A 19203-nucleotide genomic window follows, 5' to 3' on the forward strand; every position below is an offset into this window, starting at 1 on the left:
TATGTTTGTATGTACTTCTCTCAACCACAGAAGAAATGTGTCAGTGGTCCATAACAGCAAACAGGATAGCACATTGGCCAGTCTATCTCTTTGGCACGCTTGCCTAAATTGGTCAGAGAATTGAGAATAGGAGCTGGGAGTTTATGTTGCATCTGTACAAGACATTAATGAGGCCACTTTTAGAATACTGCATACAATTCTGGTTGTCCATCTATAGGAAGAATATTGTTAAAATTGAAATATTGAAAAAATTTACAGTTATGTTCCTGGGACTGGAGGGTTTGAGTCATATGGAGAGGCTGGGATAGGCTCAGACTTTTTTCCCTGGCACATAGAGGCTGAAAGGTGATCTTATAGAGGTTTATAAAATCAAAAGAGGCATAGATAGCAAAAGTCTTTTTCCAAGGGTAGGGGGCATCTAAAACTGGAGTGCGTAGATTTAAGGTGAGAGGGGAAAGATTTAATAGGGACCGGAGGGGGATCTTTTTCACACAGAAGGTGGACCGTGTATGGAATGAGCTGCCAGAGGAAGTGGTGGAGGTTGGTACAATTCAACATTTAAAAGACATTTGGAAAGGTATTTGAATAGGAAAGGTTTAGAGGGATATGATCCAAATGCAGTCAAATTGGACTAGTTCAGTTTAGGTTACCTGGTCGGCATGGAAAGTTGGACCGAAGGGACTGAAAGTAATGTATGTCTTTACAGTGTTTGTTCCATGCTTCTGGGATCAAGGTACAGACAATAATCTCTCGGCTTTAAACAACAGCCTGATCAATGGATATAAATAGTTAGATTTCAAGTGGAGTTGAGAAAGAATGCAGGTTCCTGCAATCTCATGTCACTGGCTTTTATGATGCATCGTTCTGTGATGATTCCAACATTGAGCCACTTTTTAGAGAGGCCTGGTCATGGTCAAAATGGTTATCCACCCACAGTGATAAATAGCCAACAAAACAGAAAGTGCTGGAGAAACTCAGCAGGTCTAGCAATATCAGTCAAGAGAAAGCAGAGTTAATATTTTTTGTTCAGTGACCCTGCAGAAGAAGAAGGATCTGAAGAAGGGTCACACGACTCAAAATTGTTAACTCTGCTTTCTCTCCACAGATGCTGCCACAATTACTGAGTTTCTTCAGTACTTTCTGCTTTTGTTTCAGATCTTCAGCAGTTCCTTGTTTTACATTATCATGGTAGATAGTCAGTTGGCAGCAATGCAGATGGGCTTTTGTACTTCAGGCCAAAACTTAGCCTCTGCACTAAGAGTGCCTCATGGCTGAAAAGGTGAGGGCTGGATTAGCCTCACATTGGCCCACTAGCTTAGGAGCATGCCTATCATCCTTAATTGGATGGCAAACCCACTCTCTGGCCATTTATAGGCTGAGTATGGCATATGGGATTGGAACCCTGGTATTGGATTCATCACCCTGGAATAGAAGTCCCACCACAGATTCAGCAGTCATTGCTGTTACATCACAGGACAACAGCACATGCCAAGGGTCCAGCCAGTGCTCAGATCATTCAAGACGCAGCAAAACCAGAGTGAGCAGACACAAGCCACAGAAACAAATTCAGTAGCGGCTGCCCTCCAAGGATAAGAACGAAGCCCCCTCCAAATCATAAGCCTTCGTGGCATAAGAATGTGCAGTCACCTCACCAGTTACACTTAGGAGAAATGGTGGAACAATGGAAAGAAGTGACCAGAGGACACAAAAGTGCAAGAACAGGTTAGGAAGTTTTTGATTATAAGTAAGTCAAAAGAGAATCTAAGTCTAGAAAGTGAGGACTGAAGATACTGGAGAACATAGTCAAGAGTGGGTGCTGAAAAAGCACAGTAGGTCAGGGAGCATCCCAGGAGCAGGAGAATCAATGTTTTTAGCAAGAGACCTTCATCAGGAATCATTCTGATGAATGGCTCTTGCCCAAAATGTCGATTCTCCTGCTCCTGGGATGCTGTCTGACCTGCTGTGCTTTTCCAGCACCCACTCTCAACTTGTAATCAAAGTCAAATCACACTCAATTGATAGGGTAATATTCACATTTTTGTCAATTTTCAGGGTCATGTACACTGAGAAAATTTAATTTAATAGGCTAAGTAGTGGATTAAAGGATTTATCATTTCTCACAAATATCCACCATAACCACAGCAAAGGAGTCATGGAATCTGGATAAGCAATTTAAACTGCATCCATGTGATTTGTCTGCAGTTTCCATGAATCTTTCACCAGTTGGCAGTCAGAAGAATCCCATACAAAGTTAACCTCGGGGGGAATATATAGAACACAAGCGCCAGCGAAATATAATTTTTTTTTGCTTTGTACTTAATACATTCTAAGCTGTAAAACTCTCAAATGGTATAAAATTTAACAAGTATTTTGGACACAGGAAAGGGAAAAAACCGAACAAAATTCTGAAAACAAAAATGTTTGCCCTTCTCCTGAAGACAGCTGTTGAATCATGTGATTAATCCTCTCATGAAAACCAAGACAACAAGTTAGCATGCTGCTTGACTATGCAAGATATTGCAATAAAGCCCAAAGCTATGGTGACTCTAGGTTCATACCCCACATTGGTATCACAGCCTGGAAATTGAATGGAAATTCTGTCCTTTCTAACCCAAGTCACTGCATTACCCCAACTGTCACCTTAATTCTGGGATGAGATTCTTACTGTTTACTTCTGATTGTATGTATGCAATTCCCAAACCCAGTTTCCCTGTTGTTGATGTGCTTTTCAAGAACAGGATGCCTCAGGTGTTGTTAGACTGCTTATTAGAATTTGCAAAAGGCCTAATATCTGCACTTAGTAGAGGTAAAAGACAATTTGCTTTTGTCTTTGTCCAATGTGTAGGCATGCTTTCTGCTCCACATAGCAATGCAAAAACTGATGGTATTTTTCAGTTCCTTCACATGATGATGTCTAGAGCTATGGATTTACAACGGGAATATATTGTATCATGCTGGAGTCAATAAATATTTATTTTATTGTTATATTTTAATGTAACCTTATAAATGTAGGCAGTAAAAGTAATTAGTCATAAAGGTGTCAAATCTCTGACAATCCAGTAAAGAGGAAATACATCAAGGAGTATAAACATTCGTTTGGCTTCTGCCAATTGAGTGGTGCATATTTAGCCATTGGGAGTTTATTAAGGGTTATGTATTAGATATTTTCTAACCAACCTATTCAGAGATGCTATTACATACCTCTGGAGCAAGTGGAATTCAAACTTGTTCATTAGAAGCTTAGTTTTTAAAAAAAAAATCTGATGTCCGATAGTCCTGTGGAGCTCTCCAAAGATGTTTGTTGTCAATGGCCTAAGTCATCTTAAACATTTGAGTCAGTGATTATTGTTCAAATAAATGTTAATGCCTATTCCTGGTAATAGTCTCCCAGCCTGTCTAATGAATTGGTAATCTTTTCAACATAAATCATTGCTGAGAAGCTCTCCTGACCAGTTGTGTTCTCCCAAATACTCCACAACTGTCCCCGAAATTGAATTTTAAGTTGCCAACATTCTAAAGCAGCAGAGGCTATTTGGAACAAACCATGCTTGCCTTGTTTTAACACTCATTACTTTCAACCATTAGCCTCTGATCCATTTCCTTTGGCACCATGCATTTCAGTGATTGATTTTGATCTGTGTGCATAATAGCCTCAAAGTCATGCTGTTAAGCTCTTGAAGCACCTGGTCACTGGTTTGATATGTAGGTTGGACTTTAACTCATCCACCGAGGTAATTGTAAAGTTCAACTGAAGCTCCAATCAATGTGATCAAGAAAATAGTTCTTTTCAAAGAGATCGTGATTTTTAAAATAAATCAAAAAGCCACCAATTTAAATCTGGCCATCTTCTTTTCAATTTCCTCTGTTCAATTAAATGTTGTTAGTTTTGATAGCCAATAATATCTACAAATTTACCAACTTTTCTTCTAAGTGTCAATTTTGAAAAAAAAATGGCAAGATCCAGTTCTCTTCAAAATTGCACTTTAATGTTTTGTGCATTTAGCAGTTGGTAACCATTGTAGCTTCTCTTAGTAATCCTTGGAAAGCTGCTGTTACTATAACTGCAAAATGAATGCCGATGATTAGCTGCGACCCAAAGTGTTTCTATGGTAACAGGGAACAGGGCATCTATAACATGAGAGATTATACAAAAGCCAGCAGGTTTGACAGCACATTCATTGAACAACAAAATCTTGAAGTGATAATAATTAACAATTTAATCCTTTGAGAAAGGGCAGTCAATTTTTAAGTACAATTGACATCCATCTTAAATGGGTTTTAGAATTATGCTTTTCTTCTAAATTAGGTATACTCACTAACATTCGGTTGAGGGCAATCACAAGCAGTGACTTGCTTGAGGGCCACAGCCACACAAGCCCACCACAAGGTAATTCCATTTCTAACAACAGTATCTAGTCTATATTTACATAAAAGCAAATATTTTACCATCCAGTTTTCTATTGTGTCGCTGAAGGTTCCTGATCCCATATTTTGAATTATTGTTTAACATGAAGGATGAAAATTTTATTTGCCATGAATTTGAAAATTATGATAACCTTGTACATTATAAACTGTTCATCATAACAAGCATAATGGGAAATGCAGTGTCAAATAGCCTTTACACGTTAAGAATAAAGGAGAGAAATGTATCCTTGATGAAGTATTATTAAATCTTACTCAGTCCTAATATCACTGTGAGAACATAGAACTTAGAGGAAGTGAGAAATGTAATGGTCTGAAGAATGTCAAGGTAAGAATATTTGCAGAAAGAATCAAAGTATGTTGATTAAATTTCATATCTTATTTTGTTGCTCTGTGATTACATAATTAGGCAGATTTTTATGAATTTATGTTCTTCACATGGGTTTTCAAACGGGCGTTTAATGAATGATAAACCCTAAGTACTGTTATGGCCTAATGGTATCATCATAAGACTATTAATTCAAAGAGCCAGGTAATGTTCTGGTGTCCCAGATTCAAATCCTGCCATAGCTGATGGTGGAATTTGAGTTCAGTAAAAATCTGGAATTAAGAGTTGAATGGTGACTATGAATTGACTGAAGCACGTAGGTTTTTCTTGAAAATGATTTCTTTTAGGGAAGGAAATCTGCTGTTCTAATCTGTTCGATCTACATATGACTTCAAACCTACACGATATTGTTGACTCTTAACTATCTTCTGGGTACTTAGGGATGGGCAATAAATATTGACCAAGTCAATGATGCCCACATTCTGTAAATGAATAAAAAAAATTAAAACCTCTGAATTGTCAAATTCTTTTTTTCTGGCAGGATTGGAATGATGAGTTCTTTCGCATGTCAGAAAGTGCTGTGCTTAACTGAGCCACAATAGCAATGCATTTGATTCTCTTGGAAATTGACTTGTAGGGAGAATGGCATAACTCCCATATTCTTTTCAATCTAATAACTTGATGGCCTAGAATTTTCACTAGGTCGTTTTGTTTTGTCAATGTAATAAAGAGAAGTGGAACCAGCATGAAAAACAGAGTCAATTTTAAACATAATTTAGCTTTTTTTTAAGTGATCATTTCTAAAAATTGTGCTTGAAGCCAATTCTACCTACGAAAATGATCATACCTCCCCCATTACTGAATTAATCATCACAGTGAGTTGCATGTTTTTAATTTATTAATAAACTGGATATGCAGCAATATAAAGTAAATGTCTAGTTATAGTGTCTGATGCAATTTTCAGTTATTCAAAGTTGTGTTACTCACAGGGAATGGGGATTTTGATTAAAAATACTTTCTATATCTATTCCATTTTCATTCCAACATTGATATGAAATGTAGGGAACTTAATCACATTCAATTCATATTTCATGGAATACTTCATAATACAAAAAAAAACTTCAGAAGATCATCTAAAACCGAATAAAACCAAAAATATTGCCGATACTGTAAATCAGAAACAAAAACAGAAATTGCTGGAAATGCTCATCAGGTGTGGCAGCATCTGTGGAGAGAAATCAAAGTTAATGTTTTGGGTCAAGTGACCCTTCCTCAGGTTCTGCTATCCAGCAATTTTTGTATCATCTAAAACTGTTCAGATTCATGAAAGATTTGTTAGGTGGTACAAAATACATTAGAATGAAATTTCAACTAAAAAAGAAAACAGTTCTTAAAAGTGATGTGAATTTGAGTAGTTTGCACTTAAATCTAAAACTACAGGCTTGATTTGACATGGAGCAGACTTGTTGCACTTGCCTGATAATTGTTGGTGACTGAAGAATTACAAGGTGTTATGATCCCAACTTTACTGATGTTATTACTGGACAAGACAAGTCCAAAACTAAAGTCTGGATTGATAGATCATATTTTATTTCTTCTAACTTTAACAAGATGGACTTGAACTGAAATACAAATACATTTTGCTGCAGATTTGGTTTTATCAATAAAGTAAATTTATTACACAAAGAAATGAAAATTACAATGGAATAAACACAGCCCTTGACAAAAATAACACAAATTTTAAAGCTAAAATACAATTAATCCCAAAGCAGTAGATTTTATAGTATTCACACCAGATAGAAATCCCATCTCTTTCACATCTACAGGACTTAATCTAATTGTGGCTTCAGTTCCCCATCTTGCGAACTTGATAGCTTATACTTTTGCAGCTTTAAATAGCTTCAGGGTTATAACTAAACATTTCTGGTATGGAACTTTCAAGCTAAACTGCTTCTACAGAGCAACCTATTTATAATAGTTCTAAATTAAAACCCCTGAATTTCCCTTTCTCAAGAACAACTGTTTGTTGCATCAAACTGAAACTCAAAAGCTTTTTTTTTCCCCCAGTTATTGGTATTGACCTTCATCAAAAGAAAAACAATCTCAACTTCTAAGCTGAAAGCTTAAAGCACGATTCTTTAGTTTGTTTACTGGTAAATTCTCCCAAAGAAAACAAAATTCTGCTACACACTAGGAACTCCCTTTCCCAATGGGTCTTTTACAAGAAATCATGTCTACAGAAAAGCTTACAAGCTAATCAATAAACCACTTCAGACTCACAAACCAAAACAACAGATCAAATTCAAAATCTGAAGTAAATGATATTAAGACATTTTGGGAAAGAGTGTTGCTGAACAAAGAGTCCTAGGAGTGCAGGTTCATAGCTTCTTGAAAGTGGAATCGCAGGTAGATAGGACAGTGAAGAAGGTGTTTGGTATGCTTTCCTTTATTGGCCAGAGTATTGAGTACAGGGGTTGGGAAGTCATGTTGTGGCTGCATAGAACACTGGTTAGGCCGCTGTTGGAATATTCTGGTCTCCTTCCCATCAGAAAAATGTTGTGAAGCTTGAAAGGGGTCAGAAAAGATTTACAAGGATGTTGCCAGGATTGGAGGATTTGAGCTATAGGCAGAGGTTGAACAGGCTAGGGCTGTTTTCCCTGGAGCGTCAGAGGCTGAGGGGTGACCTTATAGAGGTTTATAAAATCATGAGGGGCATGGATAGGATAAATGGACAAAGTCTTTTCCCTGGGGTGGGGGAGTCCAGAACTAGAGGTCACAGGTTTAGGGTGAGGGGGGAAAGATATAAAAAAGACCTAAGGGGCTAAGTTTTTCACTCAGAGGGTGGTACATGTATGGAATGAGCTGTCAGAGGAAGTGGTGGAGGCTAGTACAATTGCAACATTTGAAAGGCATCTGGATGGATATATGAATAGGAAGGATTTGGAGGGATATGGGCAGGGTGCTGGCAAGAGGGACTAGATTGGGTTGGGATATCTGGTCGGCACGGACAAATTGGACTGAAGAGTCTGTTTCCGTGCTGTACATCTCTATGACTCTATGTACATGAATCACACACCTTACATCACAATGATCTTTGTCATAACTTCATTAATGTGGTCATTTGTTACAGTAGATTGTAGTGGTAAGTAAAGAAGTTCTGAAAAGCTATATGCTGCTACATCATGGGCATTATACTAAGTACAATCTGTTTCAGTTGAAAGCAGTGGATTTATGCTGTGACTGATTTCTTTTTTAGCTGATATGATTCTGCACTGCTTAACAGGAGAGTGCACAAAACTTTTATGACTGCAGCATTTCCAAACGATTTGAATCATTAGAAACCTCAATGTCACAGTAGAAAACTAAGCAATAACGTTTTGCAGAGTTGGAACAGCTAGAAATCATGGTCTGTATATGAAGCAATACCAGAGGAAGGAAAAGAGTTGAGGTTCAGCTGTTATAATTTCAGAAGCTGAGGTGGAAGTTAAAATGCAGGATGTCAAAATGTTGTAATCTCTGAAACATTCCTAGCACTACACATTAGTGAGTAGAAGAATAGTGAGGCAACAGGTTCATACATAACTAGAAAGAGAGTGCTTCATGTTCTTGGAGCATGAGAACCACTTCTGGGGCAAAAGGTATCTGTTCCACAGAGTTTGGACAACTGTCTTCTCAGAAAGGTAGACACGTAAAGGGAGGGGAGGAATGCTTCAGAGATGATGGACAAAGGGAGTTCTTTTATGAGGGAAGAGAAGGAGTGCGGTTTAGCATGCTACCCACCATACATGCTCCCACTACTGGGAGCTATATCATTCAAATGAGCCAGAGGTGATGTTTGATATGGCTCCAACACACCAAACTAGCAATTGTAGATCAGGCTGCAATCACTTCTCCCAATGAGTTGAGAACGTCAAGGTCTCCCTTTGCCATTTAACTGTTGCAACCCAGCAGCTACGTCAGAAGAGGAGATGAAATAACCTCACAGAGGCTGAAATCCCATCATCAAGTCACCCTTTATTTACACATGAGCAGTTCTTGACTTTAGTACTGCCTCAGTCAGTGCCAGTTATCAGAGTGCAGTATTTCTGACACACTTTTTTTTAATCTATCAGTCAGGGCTGCCTGATTGGGGCTGTTAGTGGAAAATGTGTTGCTGGAAAAGCGCAGCAGGTCAGGCAGCATCCAAGGAGCAGGAGAGTTGACGTTTCGGGCATGAGCCCTTCTTCAGGAATCAGGCTCATGCCCGAAATGTCGACTCTCCTGCTCCTTGGATGCTGCTTGACCTGCTGCGCTTTTCCAGCAACACATTTTCAGCTCTGATCTCTAGCATCTGTAGTCCTCACTTTCTTCTGATTGGGGCTGTTAACCTGGTCCAGTCAAGGAACTCCTATTCTATGAGGTCCAGCTGGCTGACTTTATTACAGTCACTGCAGAGAAAGAGGAGGAGGCAGGAGTAAGGCGACATGAACCCTGTGCAACTGGAAGCAGCAGAAGAGAGCATACTTTCAGGCTGTCATTCGATTGAAACAAAATTCTCCACCTCATCTTAGACCAACCATGCCCACTGTCTCATCTATTTCAGATGCTCCATCTCAAGGTCTTCTTGCAAGATCAATCTGTAAAGAATACCAACAAAAACCTTGAGAAAATATTTTAATATAATCACAGATGAAAGTATGTAAACAGCATTCAACTATTCACTCTTGTGCAATCCCTTGGTGTCTGTCTTGTGGGTGCAATTCTATGAGCTGGTATTCCGAAATTGTGCTACTCCAGAGACCAAGGCATGGCTGGTGGACGGTGCTGCATTTCACTGGCAGAGAACCTTGTTTGATACTTTCAGGCAGCTCCAGAACTTAAAGGCTTTGCTTTGGAGCACATGTCCTCAGAAATGTGAGAATAACCATTTGAGCTGGCTGACTGAGAGGCAACATAAAGGACACTGGCAATTACTGTGGTGGAAACATGATGGTAGATTCAGTCACCATGTTACCACTGCAAGTCGCAAAGGGCAGCATCTCTGTCATCCTGGTGGTCTACTGGGGCAGGGAGTGCTAGACTACCTTAAGAGCCTGCAAGCCCCTTTGGGGACTAAGATTGGCATCTACCGTAAGAGGATCAGTCTGAGGAGTCCACTGCAGGTCAGGAGGAGTCCACTGTGCTGCAGTGGAAGCAGAGATATCGATGCCAAATGTGACATTAGGGATTTGTTCACCGGTGCGATAGTGGAGCTAGCCACCACTCTCAGAACTCTGCACGATAGCCTCTACCATGTTGAAGTCAGACTATCCGTATTCCTTGACAGTGACAGGAGATCTTTGTAATCCGATAATCATCAGTGATCTTCTTTGTGTCAGCAATCAAAATCCTCACCTCAGCCCCCTGGAATGGAATTTGTCTATGACATTGCCCTCCAAGAAATTGGCACATCCACCACCTTTTCTTCTTTTCCTGGCTGAAATCCAGCTATGCCCAGTGACTTGCCTGTCCTCATCCCAACACTACACAAGCCTATTGCAAGTAAGTCTCTGAGCTAGTAGCTTGAGATTGTAAGAACATGTGTTGATGCTTCCTCATAATTGTCAAAAATTTTTATTCATATGTTGGATGTGAGCATTGCTGGCTGGCCAGCATTTATTGCCCATCTCTAGTAGACCTTGAGAAGGTGGTGGTGGTGAGCTGTTGCCTTGACCTGCTGCTATAGATTGCCCCACAATGCCATTAGGGAGAGAATTACAGTATTTTGACCTAGTGACCATAAAAGCAATGGCAATATATTTTCAAATCAGGATGGTGAGTGGCTGGGAGTGGGGGGGAGCTTGTAGGTGGTGGTGATGTTCCATTGTATCTGGTGTGCTTGTCATTCCACATGGAAGTGGTCGTGGATTTGGAAGGTACTGTTAGAGGATCTTTGGTGATTGCCCTTTATCCTCCTAGGTGTGCTGTACAGATAGTAGTTTTGAATGTCTGATTGCAAAAAAGCACAAGGGGAAGGGTTGGAGTGAAGAGGGAAGCAAGGTCACAATATCTGCAGTTTTCACTTGATGTCAGATTGCAGAGTGAAGGTGAGAGTGACTTAAAAAGGACTATAAACAGTTACCACCATCCTCCCACCAATACCACGGGCTGTGATTCAGAGCACTATCTTTTCAAGCAGATCCAAGGATAAAGACATGAAGATCCCCTTCCATTTTCTTGGGTCCTTCTTCTGTGGTGTGGCATTTTTTTATTATGTCATTCTTCTTCTTCTTCAGTATTCCTGAAGATTTTCCAGCAGCCATTAACTGAAGTGTGTACTTGCCTTTAAGTGGTGAGCCTTTCAGAACAATGTCTCAGCTGCAGCACATAGCTAATGAACAACACGATTTGCCTCCCTTGCTACTTTTCTACTTCTGAGTTTTGTCACATTTTAAATATCTTTATCTGTTTTGCCAATGGATGTTATCTACCTGGGCTTCAATAAGGCCTTTGAGAAAGTGCCGCAAAGAACGCTACTGAGTAAGACAAGAGCCCATGGTGTCAGGGGCAAGGTGCAAGCATGTATAGGAGTCTGACTGTCTGGCAGAAGGCAGAGAGTGGGGTTAGAAGGGTTCTTCTCAGGATGGCAGCCGGTGACATGGTGTTCCGCAATGTTTAGTGTTATGACCACAACTTTTCACTTTATACATTAACAATCTAGATGAAGGAACTAAGGGCATTCTGGATAAGTTTACACATTGATACAAAGATAGGTAGAGGGAAAGGTAGCATTGAGGAGGCAGGGAGACTGCAGAATGATTTGGATAGGATAAGAAAGTGGGCAAAGAAGTGGCAGATGGAGTACAAGATGTGAGGTCATGAACTTTATAGGAAGAAAAGGAGCATGGACTATTTTCTAAATGGGGAGAAAATTCACAAGTCTGAAGTACAAAGAAACTTGGGAGTTCTAGTGCAGGATTCTCTCAAGGTAACCTTGCAGGCTGAGTCAGTAGTTAAGAAGGCAAATACAATGATGGCATTTATTTTGGAAGCGGGAGAATGGGATTGAGAAACTGATCAGCCATAATTGGATGGTGAAGCAGATTTAATGGATTGAATGGCATAATTTCTGCTCCTATGTCTTATGATCTTATAATCCTGGCCAATATCGCAATTAACTCCTCCTTTATTGTTGTTTATGCAGCAATATTCAAGTGAAAACAGATTGAACATACTACATACTACCTTCTCATACCTTCAGCCTTCAATAAGAATAACTTCCTTTTCATCACTAATCAGCTCCATTGACTGCACTTTCATTATTGATATGTTTATTAAATTCTTGTACATTCCCTTTATGTCAGCCACTAATAGTTTTCCAAACTTGACCATTTTCAGTACTTACTATATTTATCTTAGTCCTCCAGCAAGGCTTGCCTCTTATTCTAAGGCTGTAACCCCAGTTCCAAACATCCGCAGCCTGCAGAAATATTCTTTCTGCAGTTATTCTCTCAACCTTGAAGAACTCTAAGTTTCAGTGAGATACCACTCATTTTTTTTTAACCTGTAGACAATGCAGGCTTGGCTTCCTCAGTTTCTCCTCATTGGAGAGCCTTACCATCCAGAAGTTAGATGGCAAGTACCTTCTTTCTTCAGTAAGGGAACCAAAGTTGCACACATGCTCGAAGTGTAGTTCCACGAAAGTTCTATACAATTGAAGCAAATCATTTTATGATTGTTCTCAAATCCTCCTGCAGTAATAACCACCATATCATATGCATTTGTAATTGCTTGTTGCACCTGCATGCTAGCTTCAATTACATACGAAAAAAATAACTCAGGTTCCTTTGGAAATGTATGCTTCACAACTGTTCGCCATTTCAGAAATACTCATCACCACTGTCATAGTCATAGAGATGTGCAACTCTTTGATCCAACTCATCCATGCTGACCAGATATCCTAAATTATTCTAGTCCCATTTGTCAGCATTTGACCCATATCCTGCTAAACCCTTCCTATCCATGTACTCATCCAGATACCTTTTAAATGTTGTAATTGTACCAGCTTCCACCACCACCTCTAGCAGTTCATTCCATATGTGCATCACCATTTGCATGAAGAAATTGCCCCTTAGGCCCCTTTAAAATTTTTCCCCTCTCAATTTAAACATATGCCGTCTTGTTTTGGACTCCCTACCCTTGGGAAAAGCCCTTGACTATTCATCCTATCCATGCCTCTCAATCTTATAAACTTCTACGGTCACTCCTCCACCTCCAACACTCCAGGGAAAATAGCCCCAGCTTATTCAGCCTGTCCCTATCACTCAAAACCCTAGCAACACTCTTGTAGATCTTTTCTAAACCCTTCCAAGTTTCACAATATTTTTCCTATAGCCCTTACAATTGTTTCACTCTTAATCCATCATTCAATCATATGTCAACTGTTTCCCCTCTGGGGGCTCTCAGTAGTGGCATGGAATGCACATATCGATTCAATGTTGTCGTGTCTGCAGTGTCATTCACAAGAGGGAGAAGTTGAATTGAACTATTCTTAGTGACCTCTTCTCCTGTCTGTAACATGTGGCTTTTAATTTTATCTACTTATTTTCTTTTCTGTTTTAAAACAAAATAGGTGGAGGTGTGTTAGGTGTGTGAGCCTTCTTCAGAACTCAAAACGTTAACTCTCCTGTCTCTCCACAGATGCTGCCAGACCTGCTGACTTTCTGCAGCAATTTGTTTCTATTTCAGATTTCCAATATCCACAGTTCTTTGTTTTATATTTGTGTGTTATCCCAAACCCTGTTTACGAGGTCCAAATTAAAAATAATCTGCAACAAATTCTTTGGGACAAAATAAAGTAGGATTTATTATTACCTTCACAACTCAGGGGAATGATTGCAACACACATTCACACAATCCCACCTAGTATAGAATGAAGAAATGTTCTGCATAAATAGTTACTTAAAATCAAAGGTAATTGAATTAGTTCATCTGAACTAAAAGTCCGGTAAGTTAATGTCCAGACGAGGTTCTTTCTTGGCTGCGTGCACAAATTTGTCATGGGAAGCTCAGCGTCCTCACCCCATCCCCACCATCAAGCTATATATAGTCAAATGTCTGTCTCTAATGGAGAAAGGTGCCAATGACTCCTTGCATTAAATTACGCTACATTACACAGGTTCTCTCGCAAAGAACAGATGTGGTCAAGTTGCTGGTGACGAGCAAACTTCTAAGCTGGAAACTGGTTCACTTTGCAGGTGGAATGTAGAATTCTTTCCAGAAATTAGAATTTTGAGAGAGATCAAGACTTGACGCAAGCTAAACTAAGTTTGGTTTTATGTTCTGAGTTCTATCAGCAGATTCAGGAAAGAAGTCAAAACTGTGGAATCAAAAATGATTCAAACAAACCAGTTTGTCTTGTGACCTGGGCTTCCAGCTTAGCTACTCAGCTAACGAGGTGGATTTTAATGTCCTGGCCAAGCGTATTGTCTTTGGTGGCCAGCTCAAGCAATTATGGGTTTCGATAGTCTCGTTTAAAATTACAAGGCCATAAGAGCAGAAATAGGTCAACTAGCCCATTGAGGCAGATCTACTATTCAATGAGATCATGGCAAATATGACAACCCTCAACACCACTTCCTTACCTTGCCCCATAACCTGTAATTCCTTCACTAATTAAAAACTGTCTCAGTCTTGAATCTATTTAACTACCCACCCTCTACAGCTCTCTGCACTAAAGAGTTGCACCGATTCACGAGTCTTATTCTGAGACAACAATTCAATCTCTCCATATCTATGCTGGTGAGCCTAGAATATTATGTTTCATAGCTGAACTGGCTGAGTTTGACATCTCATCTACTACTCTCTTGTGTTGGTTTGGCTGGAATACAATGCAACGAATGACTTTCCAGGGGGTTCAGAGATAACATAAGCTTTTGTGCTCTGGTTGCTGCTGACCACAACTTTCCAGGAATTGTGGCCAACTTGCATGATGTGATCAATGGCCATGTTGTTAGTCAAACAAAAGTTTTCAAAAAGAAAATTAAAAAACACGATGTAGTTTTTTGAAATAAAAATCAGTCTCCTATTGCCCTGTCATTACAGTAGCCTTGATGTCAAGGCACCTCCTTTTACAGATTCTGGCATTTCTCAATTGCGTGATGCTTTACTCATTGTAGTAATGGATGGGAAAAATAAGCTTTGCACAATTGCTATGTAACCTTTTCTGAAAAGCTTATTACACTTCACATTTTCATTGTAAATAGCTTCAGAAATTATTTCAAAAAATTACTACATGTGCACTATAATTTGTTGTTGCTCTGTCAATCCTGCTGACAAAGTTGCATCTAACGCAATAACACCATTTAAAAACATATAATTTCATTAGCAGGTTGTGCACCAAATGTGGAAATGCATTTAATATCCTAGTGTAGAACCAAGTAATGTAGAACTCTTACAGAACTGAAATTTTACCTGGCATTTTGTTATTAATTGTTAGCCTGATGTGAAGTAACATAGTTAATTTGATTGTTGAGAAAGCTATGTTATAATTATGATTAAAAATAAGGAGATGCCTTCGTGCCTGTGTTTTACTTGGTCTTGATTACTTTGCTTACAGTTCTGCCTTTTCTCTGTTGCAAGCTTCTCATTATTTCAAGTACAAGCAGCAGTTCATTTTTCCTGGTAAGTAATCTTCAGTTGATCAATATTTCTTTCCATGTACTACACAAATTTACATCTTTTGGTGGATATTATGAAGCTAGTCTTTTCTTAAGGCATGTTTTTCCCTTTAATTATTGACATTTGAAATGCTTTAATGAATTAAACTATGTGTCTGTCATTGCTATAACTGCAAGATCCTTTGATAAATATTTGACTAGGACACATGAATAAATGCATAGTTTTTATTTGATTTCCCCTAGATTAAGGTAGCTCCTTTTAATAAGTGCCACGTGCTTGCTTTGAGGTTCTTCAGAGAGTTGGTATTCTTTATTTGATGTTAAATTTATGATTGCTTTCTTTTGTCAGCTGGTAATTTTTCTCTTCTTTAAACTTAATATCTTCTTCCTAGATGTCACACCTGAGGTACAAAGCCGAACTCCACAAGTTATTCTCCATCCTGTCAACTCAGATCCCATGTAAGAGATTTTGATACTGACTAATTTGAATAAACTTTGTAATATTAAGCATTTACATAGTCTGCAGAAATATTGAATGTAGAATGGTATGGTGCTATCTTGCCATGCTTCTAATAGCACCACAGTATGAGAGAAGATGTACTCACATGACTAATTTTTAATATAAGGGGTTTTCAGCCATCAAGACACCATCACCAAGGCTTATAGTGAAAGCCTGTGCTTTCAAATGTGGCTATAGATTCAGAAAGAGGCTTTTTTTAAAATTTTCACCTTCCTATGTAATTATGGGACCTATCAGCACTGGGCTTAGTCCATGGTATCTCAGAATTACCTGCTCAGTAGAAAGGGATAAACTTCTCAATACCTTTCTTTAGATTAGATCAGATCACTTAGATCACTTACAGTGTGGAAACAGGCCCTTCGGCCCAACAAGTCCACACCGACCCGCCGAAGTGCAACCCACCCAGACCCCTACATATACCCCTTACCTAACACTACAGGCAATTTTAGCATGGCCAATTCACCTGACCCGCACAGCTTTGGACTGTGGGAGGAAACCGGAGCACCCGGAGGAAACCCACACAGACACGGGGAGAACGTGCAAACTCCACACAGTCAGTTGCCTGAGGCAGGAATTGAACCCAGGTCCCTGGCGCTGTGAGGCAGCAGTGCTAACCACTGTGCCACCGTGCCGCCTAAGTCAGATTAACTTTATAAAGCCTACTTCATAACAGTTCATGTATACACACTGACTTGTTGATTTAACAGAAATGGCATCAGTAATGTCTTAATATACACAATTAATACAGTGCAGTAAAACCAAAGTATTGATCAAGCTAGTTGTCATCGTGCAGTGTCCTCATTTATTTGCTACTACTAAACATCTGCAGTTAAATATTCACATTTCCCTTGGTCTTTCTGACATTGGTCAGGACAATCAAAAATAAAACAACTTTTGAAACACTTCAAAAAAAAAAATGAATGTGAACTTCTGATCTGTGGTATTGCTAGAGGTGGTGTGTTGGAAACTGGAGGTCCTCTGGTGAGGTGCACTCTACATTCATCTGTTATTGCTGTTATCCCCACATGCTGTGAGAATGTTTCTACTAGTGTCCCATGTGTATGCCAGACACTTTTGAGTTTGTGTTGTTATGACATCATATAGTCCTACTAGCTGACTGGATACTCTATTTACTAACTTGGACCACAAAACCTGTGTCTTCACTTGTCACCCAATGAAGTAAATGCTTTCAGCTGTAAGAGGATATTAGAACTAGTATTATTTAAGGGACCACATACCCAACTTGCAAATATAACTTGTGTTGTTACTGTGTTCCTTTAAGTATATTAAAGTGTTCTTGAAGAAACTGTTGAGATCTGGTGGATTTTGCAAGGACTGTTGCTGCATCCTCTGAGGAAAGACAGATGATCCGATGACCTGCGCGCACAAAGGGTACAATAGTTAGGCTAGGTAGAGGTATTTGTCAATGAAGTGTCTCTAGGTCAGCAGCAGGACTGAAGATGAAGTGGAGGATGCAGAGAACACAAGCTCTTCATGATTCCTCCTTGAGCTGGACTCCTCTCTGCTCCTGTATGGTAAGTGTGTCAATGCACCCACTATTTTGCTATGTATATTCATCAGCATTCCACTAGATGTTGCTCCATTGAGATCCTCATCTTAGTACCCTGTACTAGAATTCATCCACAACCTCACCCTGCAATAAATTGGCACAGGGTTAGTGCTTCCCCTCTGGCCTGCTTGCAACTCAGTGGAACCCCTTGATCATGAATGATTCCAACTTGATTCTTGCCTCATAGGTGCAAAACTACCCGTATCAGAGCTGGTGATTGCCATAATCAGATAGAGGGATGGAGCCACTTAGTCTTGTTGCTTGCTCACCTCCCCTTATTTGTACTTTGGCTAAGCAGCTGACAGTTCTTGGGTGTCTGAAAGCAGGAAATGGGAAAGTGTCAGGGTGGTGAAAGGGAAGTAGTAGGGGGTAGCAAACAAGAGGTCCATAGTCAGGCCATCAGCTACTTGCTCAGCATACCAAATAGCCATGTGACACAGAAAAGATGTAAGGCAAAATTGTATTGCAGTCTGCAATGTTCTAAGTGACAAGATTTGGCAGGATAAAATGTCAGTAATAGCATAGAACTGTGTTCAGGTGGTGTGCCTGCCACAGCTGGATCCTATATATGGTATAAGGAAGCATTAGGAACGCTGATGTCAGATTCACTATGAGTATGAGGGTCCAGTGTATCTGAATATTAGATGGTCCCCTGAATGTCAGGGACTGATATGAATTGAATATGAGAATGATGTATTCATTAGCATGAAAAGTTGGTGGATGAATGCATCATTAATTGACATCCTCCAATGATCTGGACCATGCAATGTGGGATCCTTCAAACGCCTTAGCACTGCTGTCATTTTCTTGCAAAGTCTCAAACCAATCTTCACCACTAAAATAAAAAAAATACTACAGCGTGGAAATCAAACAAGCACAAAATGCTGGAAAAATTCCACATTTGTGGAAAGAGAAACAGGGTTAACATTATGAAGTGTGTGTATACATGCACAACATGGTCAGCAACAGGAAGATCTTTGCCCATGTTTGAACTTGTGTTATGATATCCAGAATCAAAATTGATGATTCCCAGGGCAGCTCCCTCACCTGTGCTATGGTGCCACATCTGCTGGTGGCAAGGGTTATGATTAAGGTGAAGATGTTGATGTCTTTGATGGTGTGAAGTAGGATTCAGTGAATACCATTATATCAGACTGTTGCTAGCAGAGAGACATCTCTCCCAATTTTGCTTCTAGGCTCCCGATAATAGATAAAGAGAACGTTGCAGGGTTGCCAGGGCTGCATTTCAGATGCTTTAGTCAATTTCCAGTAGTCCATCCAATTTGTACCAACAACTAGAAAGGAAGAACAACTGAATGACTTTACTTGCTAGGCCATTTTAGAGGGGTGAAGAGTCATGGTTGGTCTGGAGTCACATATGCCAGACCAGTTAAGGATGGCATTTTTCTACCCTAAAAGTATTGAGCATATAGAGAAGTGCAAGTCCAAAATGATTCTTGTATAAGAAAAAAGTCATTATTCATAAGAAAGAGAAGAGAAAAGAGATGCTAAAGCACATTTATCCAAGCCATCAAGGAACTGACTAGTCTAAGGGTGGGAGTGTTGAGACAGATCTTCTGTCCCCGTGTTCGTTTGGAGGAGAGAGACACCAGGTCTGATTAAAAGTATAAACCGGTTTAATGAGAGAGAATCGTACACAGTACAGTGAGGTGTCTAGCTCACTGGAGAAGGCGTGTTCTGACTATATTTTTAATTTGTCTATCCT

The 19203-nt window shown here is 39.6% G+C and overlaps 1 protein-coding gene across 1 annotated transcript in view; it reads left to right on the forward strand.

Annotated features, from left to right (window-relative positions):
- The window catches only part of ksr2 (kinase suppressor of ras 2), a 434890-nt gene that overhangs the window by 292101 nt on the left and 123586 nt on the right, over positions 1 to 19203 (forward strand). Inside the window, exons 13-14 of the mRNA XM_060844153.1 lie at positions 15350 to 15391; positions 15780 to 15846. Of these exons, the coding sequence (XP_060700136.1) occupies positions 15350 to 15391; positions 15780 to 15846 (109 nt within the window). The remainder of the gene's footprint in view (positions 1 to 15349; positions 15392 to 15779; positions 15847 to 19203) is intronic.

This window comes from Hemiscyllium ocellatum, chromosome 24 (assembly GCF_020745735.1).
Source record: "Hemiscyllium ocellatum isolate sHemOce1 chromosome 24, sHemOce1.pat.X.cur, whole genome shotgun sequence".
Lineage (NCBI taxonomy): Eukaryota > Metazoa > Chordata > Chondrichthyes > Orectolobiformes > Hemiscylliidae > Hemiscyllium > Hemiscyllium ocellatum.